The sequence below is a fragment of the Saimiri boliviensis genome, chromosome 8 (genome assembly GCF_048565385.1).
Source record: "Saimiri boliviensis isolate mSaiBol1 chromosome 8, mSaiBol1.pri, whole genome shotgun sequence".
NCBI classification, from domain to species: Eukaryota; Metazoa; Chordata; class Mammalia; order Primates; family Cebidae; genus Saimiri; species Saimiri boliviensis.
Window position 1 is genome coordinate 10,415,421 of NC_133456.1, and position 15,799 is coordinate 10,431,219.

The window sequence follows — 15,799 nt, forward strand, 5'->3', positions numbered from 1 at the left end:
TTATGATCACTTTGTAGGACTTAGAACATAATTTTATTATTATTTTTGATAACAGGAGTTTATATAGTTAGTAAATCTTTGCTTTTGTCATACACTATTATTTTTATCTGTGTGTCATTTGAATTCAGCTTTTTGTCTAGCTATAGTAATCACTCTCAGGCTTAGCTCGGGCACACAGAAGGGACAATAGGAGGCTGTCCTGCTGAAAGAAGAGAGTAAAGTGGAGAGGAAGTCTAGTGGGACGGCCTGTTTGATTACACAGGGCCTTGGCTACCTGGCAAAGAGACTTACGGCTAACAGTGGCTGCCTGTGTTTAGATGCAGATGAATATGACAAAAACAGTACATTAGAAAGACTAGTCTACCACTAGAGGGGGTGAAAAATCTAAAGAGTAAAAACTTTGAAAGAAAAGTCTGCTCATGATTTGGAGACTTGAAAGATTACTGATTCATCAGATTTGACACTGTTAACCTGTGTATGGCGACTGGAGGTGCTAACCTGGGAATAATTGGTGTGATTACCAGCAGAGACAGGCACCCTGGGTCTTTTGATGTGGTTCATGTAAAATATGGTGACAGCTTTGCCACTCAACTTTCCAACATTTTTGTTATTGGCAAGGTCAGTAACCATGGATTTCTCTTCCCTGAGGAAAGGGTATCCGCCTCACCATTGCTGAAGAGAGACACAAAAGACTGGTGGCCAAACAGAGCAGTGGGTGAAATGGTCCCTGGGTGACATATTAGATCTTTGTACATAATCAAAAATAATGTGGTATGATTAATAGCAAAAAAAAAAAAAAAAAAAAAAAGAAAAAAAGAAAAGTCTGCTCTTGCAGGACAGGCTGGGGAGCTTAAAGTGCTCTGAATAGAGCTAAGAGATAGAAACAAGGATTCAAGTGGAAAAGTCACTATTTGAGGAAGTATCTGTGCAACTTTGTTTATAAACATTCTTCTGTTCTTTATAAAACATTTGTATTTTGGGGAAAGTTACAGTGCTCTATAAAAAGTATAAAGTGGAAAGACCATGCTAGTATCTTGCTAATATATCTAACAAATAACAAATATTTTCACTACATTTTCTCTGTCAATATAAATGGCAGATCAGTGGGAGGAGGCAATCAGCTGGAGTGTGGAGGCCAAGTAGCCTTCTCCTGAGTAGAGGGAGACCAGACGAGCCAGTCCCTTACCCATCTATCATTTGTCTGGGTTGCCAGCAGGAAGCACAGGCTAGAAATAGGAATGATGCAGTCAGGTTAGGGTTATCTTTAGAGTAAATTCTATGTCAGTAATCAGAACTGGTCAGAGCCTTAAAACCAGGTCTCAGGTGGGTAACCGGCACTGTCTGTGGGAGGCAATCACTACCTGGTAGACAACACAATTCAAATTGAGAGGAAGGCTTGGGACAATGCCTAAACCTACAGAGCAGCAGAGCCAGTGGGCCACTGAGCAGGCCTTCCTTAAGGAATAACCCTTCTCTGAATATTATGTTTCACATCCTAAAAATGTCCTTCTCTATCCTTACTGTGCCATCATCTACCAAGCACAGAAATGTTTTTCCCATTTGCCGTCTCCTCTCTGTTCCCATGGCCCTGGACTTCATTCGTTTGGCTCATGTGCTCCCTCTCTGAAACACACACACTCTTCTTAGTCTGAGACCAGCTCAGTGATGCTGATGCAGAGCCCTTCCATACTCACTTGCTTGTAAGCAGTCTCATTACCATCCAGTCCCGAGGGAAGACACTCATTTTCATCAGGTTCCGGAACACACAAAAAATCTTCAGCAGAAATTCCTGACAGCAGAAAAAAGCTGATGTGAGATACCACCATCACAATATGCATCTCCTCAATAGGCCTCTCCTGGCTGCTTGATCATGAGAATAGGTGGGACCCGTGAGTTAAATCTGGTTCTCTCTGTGAGTTGTTTCTCTCTTAGATGGCTATGTAAGAGTGAGTTCTCAGTACTCTCACAGGCCAGTTGGAAGCAGACCCAAACTGGGCAGAACAGAGGCAGCTCTATACCCACAGTGCCCAAAGCAGATCGATAGCCACGCTATACCCACAAAGCCCAAAGCATGGGACAGACTAAGGTCTAGCCAAAGTGGTATCTGACTGAGTCCATGGGCTTCATTTTCTGGGGCATGGCCCCTGGGGGGTTTGATTGTAACAACATGCTTTTTTGCTTATTGAGAACACAATCATGGGAGAAGCACTTCAGGCATGGCAGAGAAAAGACCTCTGAAAATCTGCTTGTCTCTGGAAGCAGTGGGGTGCCTAATACTGGTTAACCAAAGGCTTGCAACAATCCAAGCAGTGTTTATTAAAAAAAAAATGGATGAATAAGAACAATGAATTTTGTTGCATTTTAACTTGCACTATTCCCATCCCCTCTAATCTCAACAGTAGCCTTAAAAACAAGCTGCTGTAGAATCATGAAAGTCATGAAAACCAGCAGCCTAGCAGCCACTAGAAGGGACAGAATGGTTTTGTACTCCTAAAATAAAGTCCCAACTCCCAGAATTGTTATCATTTGACCTTTTTGGCAGCTTCCTGGAAAAGCTCCATTCATAAGGCTTGTCTTAATTTAACCTGACTCAGAGCTCACTCAATGAGGAAAGCTCTATACCTAAGGCATTTGTTGGAAAAAAAAAAAAAACCTAACCATATAATATAACATCCTAGCTGCATGAATCAGCCATGTCATTTGGGGCAAACAAGAGAATGGCTAAAAAAAATTAAAAAGAAAATCTGAGGAATGAAAATATCCATAGGGGGCCCTGAAAAGCTCTGATATATTCCTGGGAATCTAGAAGGTTACACATGTGTGCAGGGCTGTATACATTCCTAGGGAAGGCCTGAGAACGCTTAATCTCTCACCTTGAGAGATTAAGGCTGACCTTGAGGCTCTGGGAAAGCAGGAAGTGAAGGCTAAGGCCGAAATGAAAAGTGCTGGAGCAATGACAGTGAGCCCTAACACACACATATAAAAAAAAACTTAACAAAATGTGGAGAGTTATTGATTTAAGGCATTTAAGAAAATCTCTGTTCAGTTATTAGCTGACCACTAATCTAACTGAATGGAAACTTTAGTGACTGCATATAATAAAAAAAATACAGATATTAAAGAATGGGGCTGAGCATGGTGGCTCACACCTGAAATCCCAGTGCTTTGGGAGGCTGAGGCAAGAGGAACACTTGAGGCCAGGAGTTTGACAACAGCTTGGGAAATGTGGCAAGATCCCCATCTTTACAAAAAATTAAAAAGTTAGCTGCATGTGGTGGCACATGCCTAAAGTCCAGGCTACTCAGGAGGTTGAGGTGGGAGGATCTCTTGAGCCCAGGCAAGTTTGTAGTGAGATATGGTCACATCACTGAACTCCAGCCTGAGGAATACAGCAAGACCTTGTCTAAAAAAAAAAAAAAAGAAATCAAAAAAAAAAATGAGTCCAGTAATGACACACACACAAAAGCATCATCAACAACATGAAGCACAAAAAGCAACAAATAACAAGCCCTGGGGATGTGGGGAAGGGATCTGATTTCCAGGGTTGCCAAGTTACTTAAAATGTCCAGTTTTCAACAAAAGGTTATAAGATATTAAAAAAAAATAGGAAAGTATGGCCCATAGACAGGCAAAAGGAAGTAAATAAAAATTTTTCCTGAGGTAGCTAAAAAATACTGGACTTGCTTGGAAAAATCTTTAAACAAAGAACTGAAGGAAATCACACTTAAATAATTAAAGGAAAGTATAAGAACAATGACTTACCAAATAGAGGACACCAACAAAAAAGGCAGAAATTACTTAAAGTACACCAAATATAAATTCTAGGGTTGAAACATACAATAACTGAAATGAAAAATTTACTAGAGGGGCTTAGCAGCAGATCTGAGCTAGCAGAAGACTTAGCAAATTTAAAGCCAAGTAAACTGAGATTATCTCAAGTAGGAAAAACAAAAAGAAAAAAAGAATAAAGGCAAATGAACATAGCTTCAGATGCCTGTGGGACATCATTAAGGGTATAAACATACACAGTGGTAGTGCCAGAAGGAAAAGAGAAAGAGAAATGGGAAGAAATAATGGCCAAAAACATTCCACATTTGAGGAAAAAATCTACACAGGCAAGAAGGTCAACAAACTCTAAATGGGATAAAATCAAAGAGATTCACATACAGCCACATTAGAATCAAACTGTCAAAAGCCAAAAAATAAAGAGAATCTTGAAAGCAACAATATAAAAACAACAAATAACCCTCAATAATATTAACAGGTGTCACCATCAGATATACTGGAGGCCAGAAGGAAGATGGCAAAAATATTCAAAGTCTGAAATGAAAGACCATTAACAAAGAATCCAGCAAAACTACCATTCAAAACTAAAGAAACTGCAAAGCACAGTGGCTAATGCCTGTAATCTTAGCACTGTGAGAGGCTGAGGCAGGAGGACTGCTTGAGCCCAGGAGCTTGACACTAGCCTGAGCAACACAGCAAGACCCCATCTTTACAACAAATAAATTAAAAACAAACAAACAAACAAAAAAACTAGCTGGTGTGGTGTTGTGCACATGTGTCCCAGTTACTTGGGAGGCTGAGGTGGGAGAATCAGTTAACCGTAGGAAGACTAAAGTGGCAGTGAGTTATGATTATGCCACAGTACCCTAGCCTGTGTGACAGAGCAAGACCCTGTCTCACAAAAAAAAAAAAAAAAAAAAAAAAAAAAAAAAAATCAAGACATTCTAGGGTAAAAACTGAGCGAATTTTCTACTTGTAGACCTGCCCTATAACACACACACAAAATGAGGGTATTAAAATGGCATACTAAATACGTTTAACACAAAAGAAGCCAGTAATGGAGGAAAAGAGGAACAAAGGTGACATAAGACCGATCTATATAAAACACATAGAAAAACGGCAGGTGTAAAACCTACCAATAACCTTTATTGGAAATTACAGTACATATAAATGAATTAAACACTCGAACTAAAAGGCAGAGTTGGGAAAAATTAATTTTAAATGTGATCCAACTATGTCTGCAAGGTACACACTTTAGATTCAAAGGCACAAATACGTTGAAAGTAAAAGAATGGAAAAATATATACCATGAAAATAGTACCCAAACAAGAACCGGTATGGCTATACTAACATCAGACAACATAGATATTAAGACAAAAATTTTTGTTAGAGATAAAAAGGGACTTTTTATATTGATAAAGGGGTCAATCTGTCAGGAAGAAATAACTATAAACACATGCAACCTAAAAACAGAGGCTCAAAATATATAATGCAAAAACTGACAGAATGGAAAGTAAAAGTAGACAATTCAACAATAGTTGGGGATTTTGATATGCCACTAACGGCCAAACAACTAGACAGAAGATCAGCAAAGAAATAAAAACCTTGAGCAATATTATGAACTATCTAGCTCTAACAGACATCTATAGAATACTCCATCTAACAACAGTAGAATACACAGGTTTTCCTCAAATGCACATAGAAGGAAAAATATGTACATTCTCTTCTCTAGGATAGATCATGTGTTAGGCCATAAAGAAAGTCCCAATACATTTAAAAGAAATAAAATCAGAGGGGTGAAGATGGCCAACGAGAAACAGCTGCAGTCAGGGGCTCCCACTGAGAAGAACCAAAACAGTGAGTGAACCGGGCAGCAGCAACCATGGTATCCAGGTTCTCTCATTGGACTGACTAGCCAGTTGGCATGACTCATAGAAAGTGAGGAAAAGCAGGTGGTGCAATGGCTCACCTGGGAGCCACATGGGGTTAGAGGACCCCCCACCCCCAGTCAAGGGAGGTGGTGAAGGATCATGCTACCCTGCCTGGGAAACCATGTTTTTTCCACAGATCTGTGCAACCCATAGATCAGGAGATTCAACTCAAGAGCCCATACCACCAAGGCCTTGGATCCCAAGCACAGAGCTGTGCAGATTCTCAGTGGCCACTCAGCTGGAGGCTGCCTAAAACTACTAAGTTCCTAGGAAGAGGGGCAGCCATCATCACTGTGGTGGCCTGCTGCCTAAGACAACTGAGCTCCCTTGGGGAGGGGGTGGCAGCCATCACTGCAGCTGCCTGCTATCTAAGACAACTGAGCTCCTGAGAGGGAGGGGAGCCACCATCACTATGGCTGCCTGCTGCCTAAGATGACTGAGTTCCCCAGGGGAAGAGTAGCAGGCATCACTATGGCAGCCTGCTGCCTAAGATTACTAGCTCCCTAGGGGAGGGGCAGCAGCCATCACTGTAGCTCCAGTCTGTGGTTTCCCCCTGCTGGTGCTGAGGAGACTGGACGGTTTAAACCCAAACTGCCACACCGGCTGTGGCAGATTGTTGCCAGACTGCCACTTCCGGCTGGACCCTGACCCATTCCTCTTCCCTGCGTGGGGCCTCCCTGCAGGTATTTCAGCAACCCCAGCCATGGTTTTAGGGACAGAACTTTGATCTCCCTGGGACTGAGGGGCAGCCGTGATCTCCACGGATCAGCAGACCTAGTCTTTCCCCCTGCTTGCTCTGAGGAATCCAGGCAGCCCAGACAAGTGGGATTCTCCGCAGCACAGCACGCCCCTTCTGCCAAGGGGCAGCCAGAGTGCTTCATTAAGTGGGTCCCAGATTCCGTGTCCCTTGACTGGGTGAGACACTCAAACAGGGGTTGCCAGACACCGTATACAGGAGCATTCCCACTGGCATCAGGTCAGTGCTCCTTGAGGACAGAGGAGGAAGGAGCAGGCAGCCATCTTTGCTGCTCTGCAGCCTCTTCAGGTGACACCTCCAGGTATGGGAGGAACCCAGGTGAATAGGATCTGGAGTAAATCCCCAGCAAAGCACAGCAGCCCTACAAAAGAAGGGCCTGATTGTTAAAAGAAAAACAAACAGAAAGCAACAACAACAGCATCAACAGAAAAGTCCCCACAAAAACCCCATCCAAATGTCAGCAGCCTCAAAGATCGAAGCAAGACAAACTCATGAAGATGAGAAAGAATCAGTGAAAAAACTGAAAACTCAAAAAGGCATAGTGCCTCTTCTCCAAATGATTGCCATACCTCTCCAGCAAGGGCAAAGAACTGGGCAGAGGCTGAGATGAATGAACAGAAGTAGGCTTCAGAAGGTGGGTAATAAGTAACTTCACTGAGCTAAAGGAGCATGTTCCAACTCAGTGCAAAGAAGCTAAGAACCATGATAAAACATTACAAGAGCTGTTACCAGAAAAACCAGTTTAGAGAGGAACACAAATTACTTCATGGAGCTGAAAAACACAACATGAGAACTTCACAATGCAACCACAAGTACCAATAACTGCATAGACGAAGCAGAGAAAAGAATTTCAGAGCTTGAAGACTATCTTTCTGAAATAAGGCAGACAATATGAGAGAAAAAAAAATGAAAAGGAACAAACAAAACCTATGAGAACTATGAGAATATGTAAAAAGACCAAACCTATGACTTATGACTGATTGGGGTACCTGAAAGAGACAGGGAGAACAGAGCCAAGTTGTAAAGCATACTTTAGGGTATCATCCAGGAACTTCCTCAACCTAACAAGACAGGCCATCATTCAAATTAAGGAAATCCAGAGAACCCCAGCAAGATACTCCATGAGAAGATCAACCCCAAGACACATAATCATCAGATTATCCAAGGTCAAAATGAAGGAAAAAATGTTAAAGGCAGCCAGAGGGAAAGGCCAGGTCACCTACAAAGGGAAGCCCATCAGACTAACAGCAGACCTCTCAGCAGAAACCCTATAAGCCAGAACAGATTGGGGGCCAATACTCAACATTCTTAAAGAAAAGAATTTCCAGCCTAGAGTTTCATATCTGGCCAAACTAAGCTTCATAATTGAAGGAGAAGTAAAATCCTTTTCAGGCAACCCAATGAGGAGGGAATTTGTCACCACCAGACCTACCTTGCAAGAACTCCTAAAGGAAGCACTAAATATGGGAAGGAAAAACCATTACTAGCCAGTTCAAAAACACACTGAAGTATAAAGGCCAATGACACTATGAAGCAACTACATCAACAAGTTTGAAAAATAATCAACTAGCATTATGATAACAGAATCAAATTCACACATAACATATTAACCTTAAATGTGAATAGGCTAAATGCCTCAATTAAAAGACACAGAATGACAAACCATATAAAAAGTCAAGACTCATCAGTGTGCTGTATTCAAGAGACCCATCTCATATGCAAAGACACACATAGGCTCAAAATAAAGGGATGGAAGAAAATTTACCAAGCAAACGGAAAATGGAAAAAAAGCCGGGGTTACAATCCTAGTTTTTGACAAAACAGACTTTAAACCAACAAAAATCAAAAAGACAAAGAAGGGCATTTCATAATGACAAAGGGACCAATTCAACAAGAAGAGCTAACTATCCTAAATATATATGTACCCAATACAGAAGCACCCAGATTCATAAAACAAGTTCTTAAAAACCTATAAAGAGACTTAAGACTCCCACATAATAATAGTGGGAGATTTTAACACTCCACTGTCAATATTAGATAGATCATTGAGACAGAAAATTAACAAGGATATTCAGGATTTGAACTCAGCTCTGGATCAGCTAGACCTGATAGATATCTACAGAACTCTTCATCCAAAAATAAAAGAATAAACATTCTTCTCAGCACCACATGCCACTTACTCTAAAATCAATCACACAATTGGAAGTAAAATATTTCTCAGTGAATGCAAAAGAACTGAAATCATAACAAGCAGGATCTCAGACCACAGTGAAATTAAATTAGAACTCAAAATTAAGAAACTCACTCAGAACCACACAACTACAGGGAAATTGAACAACCTGCTCTTGAATGACTCCTGGGTAAATAATGAAATTAAGGCAGAAATCAAGAAGTTATCTGAAACCAATAAGAACAAAGAGACAATGTACCAGAATCTCTGGGATGCAGCTAAAAAGGTATTAAGAGGGAAATTTACAGCACTAAATGCCCACATCAAAAAGCTAGAAATATCTCAAATAAATCTTTCTTTTCTTTTCTTTTCTTTTTTTTTGAGACGGAGTTTTGCTCGTTACCCAGGCTGGAGTGCAATGGCGTGATCTCGGCTCACCGCAACCTCCGCCTCCTGGGTTCAGGCAATTCTCCTGCCTCAGCCTCCTGAGTAGCTGGGATTACAGGCACGCACCACCATGCCCAGCTAATTTTTTGTATTTTTAGTAGAGATGGGGTTTCACCATATGGACCAGGATGGTCTCGACCTCTTGACCTCATGATCCACCTGCCTCGGCCTCCCAAAGTGCTGGGATTACAGGCTTGAGCCACCACACCCGGCCTCAAATAAATTTTTTTTTTTTTTTTGAGATGGAGTTTTGCTCCTGGTACCCAGGCTGGAGTGCAATGGCGCAATCTCGGCTCACCGCAACCTCCGCCTCCTGGGTTCAGGCAATTCTCCTGCCTCAGCCCCCTGAGTAGCTGGGATTATAGGCACGCACCACCATGCCCAGCTAATTTTTTGTATTTTTAGTAGAGACGGGGTTTCACCATGTTGACCAGGTTGGTCTCGATCTCTTGACCTCATGATCCACCCGCCTCGGCCTCCCAAAGTGCTGGGATTACAGGCTTGAGCCACCGCGCCCGGCCTAAATAAATCTTTCTAATGTCACAACTAAAAGAGCTAGAGAATCAAGAGCAAACAAACCCAAAAGTTAGCAGAAGACAAAAAATCACCAACATGAGAGCAGAACTGAAGGAGACAGAGACATGAAAAACAATTAAAAAAAAAATCAATGACTCCAGGAGCTAGTTTTTGAAAAAATTAATAAAATAGACTGCTAGCTAGATTAATAAAGAAGAAAGAGAGAAGAATCAAATATGCACAACAAAAACGATAAAGGGGATACCACCACTGACCCTACAGGAATACAAACAACCATCAGAGAATACTATAAACACCTCTATGCATGTAAACTAGAAAATCTAGAAAAAAATAAATAAATTCCTGGACATGTACAGCCTCCCAGAAAGAAGTTGAATCCCTGAACAGACAAATAACAGTTCTGAAACTTGAGGCAGTAATAAATAGCCTACCAATCAAAAAAAGCCCAGGATCAGCCGAATTCACAGCTGAATTCTACCAGAGGTACAAAGAGGAGCTGGTACCATTTCTTCTGAAATTATTCCAAACAATTGAAAAGGAGGGACTTCTCCCTAACTCATTTTATAAGGCTAGTATCATCCTGTTACCAAAACCTGGCAGACATACCACAAGAAAAAGAAAACTTCAGGCCATATCCCTGATGAACATTGGTGTAAAAATCCTCAATAAAACACTGGCAAACCAAATCCAGCAGCACATCAAATAGCTTATCCACCATGATCAAGTTGGCTTCATCCTTGGGATGCAAGAGTGGTTCAACATACACAAATTAATAAATGTAATTCATTTACTGATGAGCAGAACTAAAAATAAAACTAAAGACAAAAACAACCTGATTATTTCAGTAGATACAGAAAAGGCCTTTGATAAAATTCAACACCTCTTTATGTTAAAAAACTCTCAATAAACTAGGTATTGATGGAACATATCTCAAAATAGTAAGAGCCATTTATGACAAACCCACAGCCAATATCATACTGAATGGGCAAAAGCTGAAAGCATTCCCCTTGAAAATCGGCACAAGACAAGGATACCCTCTCTTACCACACCTATTCAACACAGTATTGGAAGTTCTGGTTAGGGAAATCAGGCAACAGAAATAAATAAAGGGTATTCAAATAGGAAGTGAGGAAGTCAAACTGTTTCAGTTTGCAGATGACATGATCCTATATTTAGAAAACCCCATCATCTCAGCCCAAAAGTTGATTGAGCTGATAAGCAACTTCAGCAAAATCTCAGGATACAAAATAAGTGTGCAAAAATCACAAGCATTCTTTTTTTTTTTTTTTGAGATGGAGTCTCGGGTTGTAGTACAATGGCACAGTCTTGGCTCATTGCAACTTCTGCCTCCTGGGTTCAAGCGATTCTCCTGTTTCAGCCTCCCAAGTAGCTGGGATTACAGGTGCACACCACCACACCTGGCTAATTTTTTGTATTTTTAGTAGAGACGGGGTTTCACAAGAGAGGGCACCCTTGTCTTGTGCCAGTTTTCAAAGAGCCAGACTGGTCTCAAATTCCTGACCTCATGATCCGCCTGCCTCAGCCTCCCAAAGTGCTGGGATTACAGGCATGAACCACTGCACCTGGCCACAAGCATTCTTACATACCAATAACAGACAAACAGAGAGCCAAATCATGAACTCCCATTCACAATGGCTACAAAGAGAATAAAATAGCTAGAAATACAGCTAACAAGGGAAGTGAAGGACCTCTTCAAGAAGAACTACCAACCACTGCTAAAGGAAATCAGAGGAGACACAAATAGAAAAACATTCTAAGCTCATGGATAGGAAGAACTGATTATCGTGAAAATGACCATACTGTCCAAAGTAATTTATAGATTCAACGCTATTCCCATTAAACTACCATTGACATTCTTCACAGAATTAGAAAAAACTACTTTAAAATTCATATGGAACCAAAAAAGAGCCCGTATAGCCAAGACAATCCTAAGCAAAAAGAACAAATCTGGAAGCATCATGCTACCTGACTTCAAACTATACTACAAGGCTACCGTAACAAAAATAGCATGGTACTTATACAAAAACAGACACATAGAGCAATGAAACAGAATAGAGATTTCAGAAATAAGACTGCATATCTACAACCATCTGATTTTCAACATACCCAACAAAACAAGCAATGAGGAAAGGATTCCCTATTTACTAAATGGTGCTGGGAAAACTGGCCAACCATATGTAGAAAATTGAAGCTGGACCCCTTCCTTACACCTTATATAAAAATTAACTGACGATGGTTTAAAGACTTAAATGTCAAACCCAAAACTTTAAGAACCCTAAAAGAAAATCTAGGCAATACTATTCAGAACATAGGCACTGGCAAAGATTTCATGATAAAAACATCAAGAGCAATTTCAAAAAAAGCAAAAATAGACAAATGGGATCTAATTAAACTAAAGAGCTTATGCACAGCAAAAGAAATTAGCATCAGAGTAAACAGACAACCTATACAATGGGAGAAAATTTTTACAATCTATCCATCTAACAAAGATCTAACATCCAGAATCTACAAATAACTTAAACAAATTTATAAGAAAAAAACAACCTCATTAAAAAGTAGGCAAAGGATATGAACAGATACTTTTCAAAAGAAGACATTTATGCAGCCAATAAACATTATGAAAAAAGCTCAACATCACTGATCATTAGTGAAATGCAAATCAAAACCACAATGACATAACATCTCACACCAGTCAGAATGTCAATTATTAAAAAAGTCAAGAAACAACAGATGCTGGTGAGGCTGTGGAAAAATGGGAATACTTTTACACTATTGGTGGGAATGTAAATTAGTTCAATCATGTGGAAGATAGTGTGGCAATTCCTCAAAGACCTAGAAGCAGAAATACCATTTGGCCCAGCAATCCCATTACTGGGTATAAACCCAAAGGAATACAAATAATTCTATTACAAAGATACATGCATGTGTATGTTTACTGCAGCACTACTCACAATAGCAAAGACATGAAATCAACCCAAATGCCCATCAACGATAGACTGGATAAAGAAAATGGGGTATATATACACCATGTAATACTATGGAGCCAAAAAAGGAATAAAATCATGTCCTTTGTGGGGACATGGATAGAGCCAGAAGCCATTACTCAGCAAACTAACACAGGAACAGAAAACCAAATACTGTATGCTCTCACTTATAAGTGGGAGCTGAACAATGAGATCACATGGACACAGGAAGGAAAACAACACAGACTGAGGCTTGTTGGGGAGTGAGGTGAGAGGAGGGAGAGCATTAGGAAAAATAGCTAATGCATGCTGGGCTTAATGCCTAGGTGATGATAGGGGCAGGAAACCACCATGGCACACATTTACATATGTAACAAACCTGCACATCCTGCACATAATCCTATAACTTAAAATCAAAATTGAAATTTTAAAAACTGGTTCTTTGAAAAGATCAACAAGATAGACAAACTTTTAGTTACATTGACCAAGAAAGAAAAAGAGAACTCACATTAATAAAATTAAGAACAAAAGAAGTGACATAATTACCAATGTTATAAAATAAAAAAGGATTACATGGTTCTACTATGAACAAATGCATGCCAACAAATTATAGAACCTAGATAAAATTGACAAATTCTTAGGAAGTTATAAGCTACCAAAGTTCATTCATGCAGAAAATCTGAGTATACCTATTCACAAGTGAAAGACCAAATAATTAAAAAGCTTTTCACAAAGAAAATTCTATGGTTTTTTTATAGTGAAAAGATGGTTTCACTACTAAAATCTATGAAATGTTTAAAGAATTAATACCAATATTTGTCTTCTTCATTGTATCTACTCTTTTTATGTTTTTGAGATGGGGTCTCACTCTCTTGCCCAGGCTGCAGTGCAGTGGCACAATTACAGCTCACTGTAGCACTGAAGGATCCTCCTGCATCAGTCTCCTGAGTAAAGAAAGTCTCAAAAATTTAGCTGGGACTAAGCTGGGGCCACAGGCATACATCACTACACTCACCTAATTACATTTTCTTTTTTTTTTTTTTTTTTTTTGGTAAAGATAGGATCTTGTTCTATTGTCCAGGCTTGTCCCCAACTCCTGACTTAATGTCTCCTGACTTAACCTCCCAAAGTGCTAGGATTACAGGCATGAGCCATGATACCTGGCCTATAAAATCTACTCTCAGTGTGAAGTGCTATCTTGCGGATTTAATTTGCATTTCTCTAATGAGTAATAAAGTGAAGTACCTTTTCTTGTGCTTACTGGCTATGTGTCTGTCTTCTCTGGGGAAATGTCTATTCAAATCCTTTGAACACTTTTAAATTGGGTTTTCTATCTTTGAGTGGTAGGTGTCTTTTTGAATATATTCTAGACCACATGTCATTTACTAGATGTATGATTTGCAAATATTTCCTCCCATTCTGTAGGTTATCTTTCACTTTTTTGATGGCATCCTTTGAAGCACAAACATTTTTAACTTCTCTGAAGTCTAACTTACCTATTTTTTTCTTTTGTTGTTAGCACTTTGGTTTCATATCTATGAAATCTCTGCTTAAGGTAACAAGATAAACTACAATGTTTTCTTCCAAGAGTTTCATAGTTTTAGCTCTTACACTTAGGTCTTAAATCCATTCCAAGTTAATTTTGTATATAGTATAAGGTAGAGGTGCAATTTCATTTTTTCACATGTAGTTTTTTTTTTTTTTTTTTTTTTTTTAGACAGAGTCTTGCTCTTTTCCCCAGGTTGGAGTACAGTAGTGCAATCTTGGCTCACTCTAACCTCTGCCTCCTGGGTTCACACGATTCTCATGCCTCAGCCTCCTGAGTAGCTGGTATTATAGGTGCCTGCCACCATGCCTGGCTAATTTTTGTATTTTTAGTAGAGATGGGGTTTCCCCATATTGACTAGGCTGGTCTCCAACTCTTGATATCAGGTGATCTGCCCACCTCGGCCTCCCAAAGTGCTGGGATTACAGGCAAGAGCCATTGTGCCCAGCTGAAAGTTTTAAATTATTAACTTGATATCACTATTTGTGATAAGTCTTTTTAAGATGGATATAATCAGAAACATTAAATTGTACACTTTTAAAAGTATGAATTTTATGGTATGATAATTATATATCAATAATGCTGTCATAAAAAAAGAAAACACATACAAAGCTTCATATTCAGTGTGGCAGACAGAACATGTTCCCTATCGTGGCTTCTCCTCAAATCGTCTAAAATAATAGTCAAGAAAGAGAAATGCACAGACCCACACAGACAGAGAAAACAGGAGGGGAGAAGATAGTAAGCAAATGCAGTCAACAAATACTTAAAACTTTTTAAAAAAAGGAGAAATTGTGGTAATTGACTTAAGAGAACTGGGAACACCAATAGCCAAGGGCCTTTGGGGATGAGAACACAAGCCACACAAATTGAAGCACCACTAGTCACTTCCCATATCTAAGGTGTGAGGGCTAAGAATAGGAAGCTTAAAGTCTAACATCCCCTCTGCCATCTCAAGTCACTAGCTAATCAGCCTTTCCTTGGCCTGCCAGAATACTGAGGGCTATTCTCTGGAGGATTTGATCACTGAGGATCTGTCCTCAAGGATACATTAACAGCTGAGGGCTGAGGCGCCAAAATGAAAACAGGCATTTAGAGAAAGTTTACCTGAACATCACAGCCCCTTTTTGCTAATCGGTTCCTAAAATATTGGTAGGTTACTCCATTGCCAGGAAATGTGAAAGACTCCTCTTTGGGGAATGTACAAGTCCAATTCCTCCAGATACAGGAATCAGGGAATGCTCTGACCAAAACACCAGATCCTCTTTGGCCATCTACAAGGAAGCTTGCTAGAGAAAGCCCTGCCTAAACATAGAATTTGTAATCAGCACCAAAGAACTTCATCTTTAGATACACACTATCATCTAGGAGTCTCTACAGGAAAGTCTGTAGGAGGAGAGTTTCCAACACAAAAGATAGACACTGAAATAAATAAAAGCAGTAGCGGAGAAAATCTCCAGGAAAAAAAGTGACGTGACATCTGACAGATTTGACCATAAGGCAAGCTGGAAGAAGAGAGACATTAGAAAGAAGATAGCAAGAGTGGGAAATCCTTGCCAGATATGAAGACCAAAACTAAACAAAACATAAGGAAATAAAAAAAGAGGCAATTAATTTTTACAAAAACAGCAAGTTCTATAA

The 15,799-nt window shown here is 39.8% G+C and overlaps 1 protein-coding gene across 8 annotated transcripts in view; it reads right to left on the reverse strand.

Moving 5' to 3' along the window:
* Positions 1 to 15,799, reverse strand: part of DOCK3 (dedicator of cytokinesis 3) — a 656,527-nt gene that overhangs the window by 67,487 nt on the left and 573,241 nt on the right. For all 8 annotated transcript variants that reach the window (XM_074403778.1, XM_074403777.1, XM_074403779.1 and 5 more), the window contains exon 28: positions 1,695 to 1,789. In XM_074403778.1, coding sequence (XP_074259879.1) covers positions 1,695 to 1,789 — 95 coding nt within the window. The remainder of the gene's footprint in view (positions 1 to 1,694; positions 1,790 to 15,799) is intronic.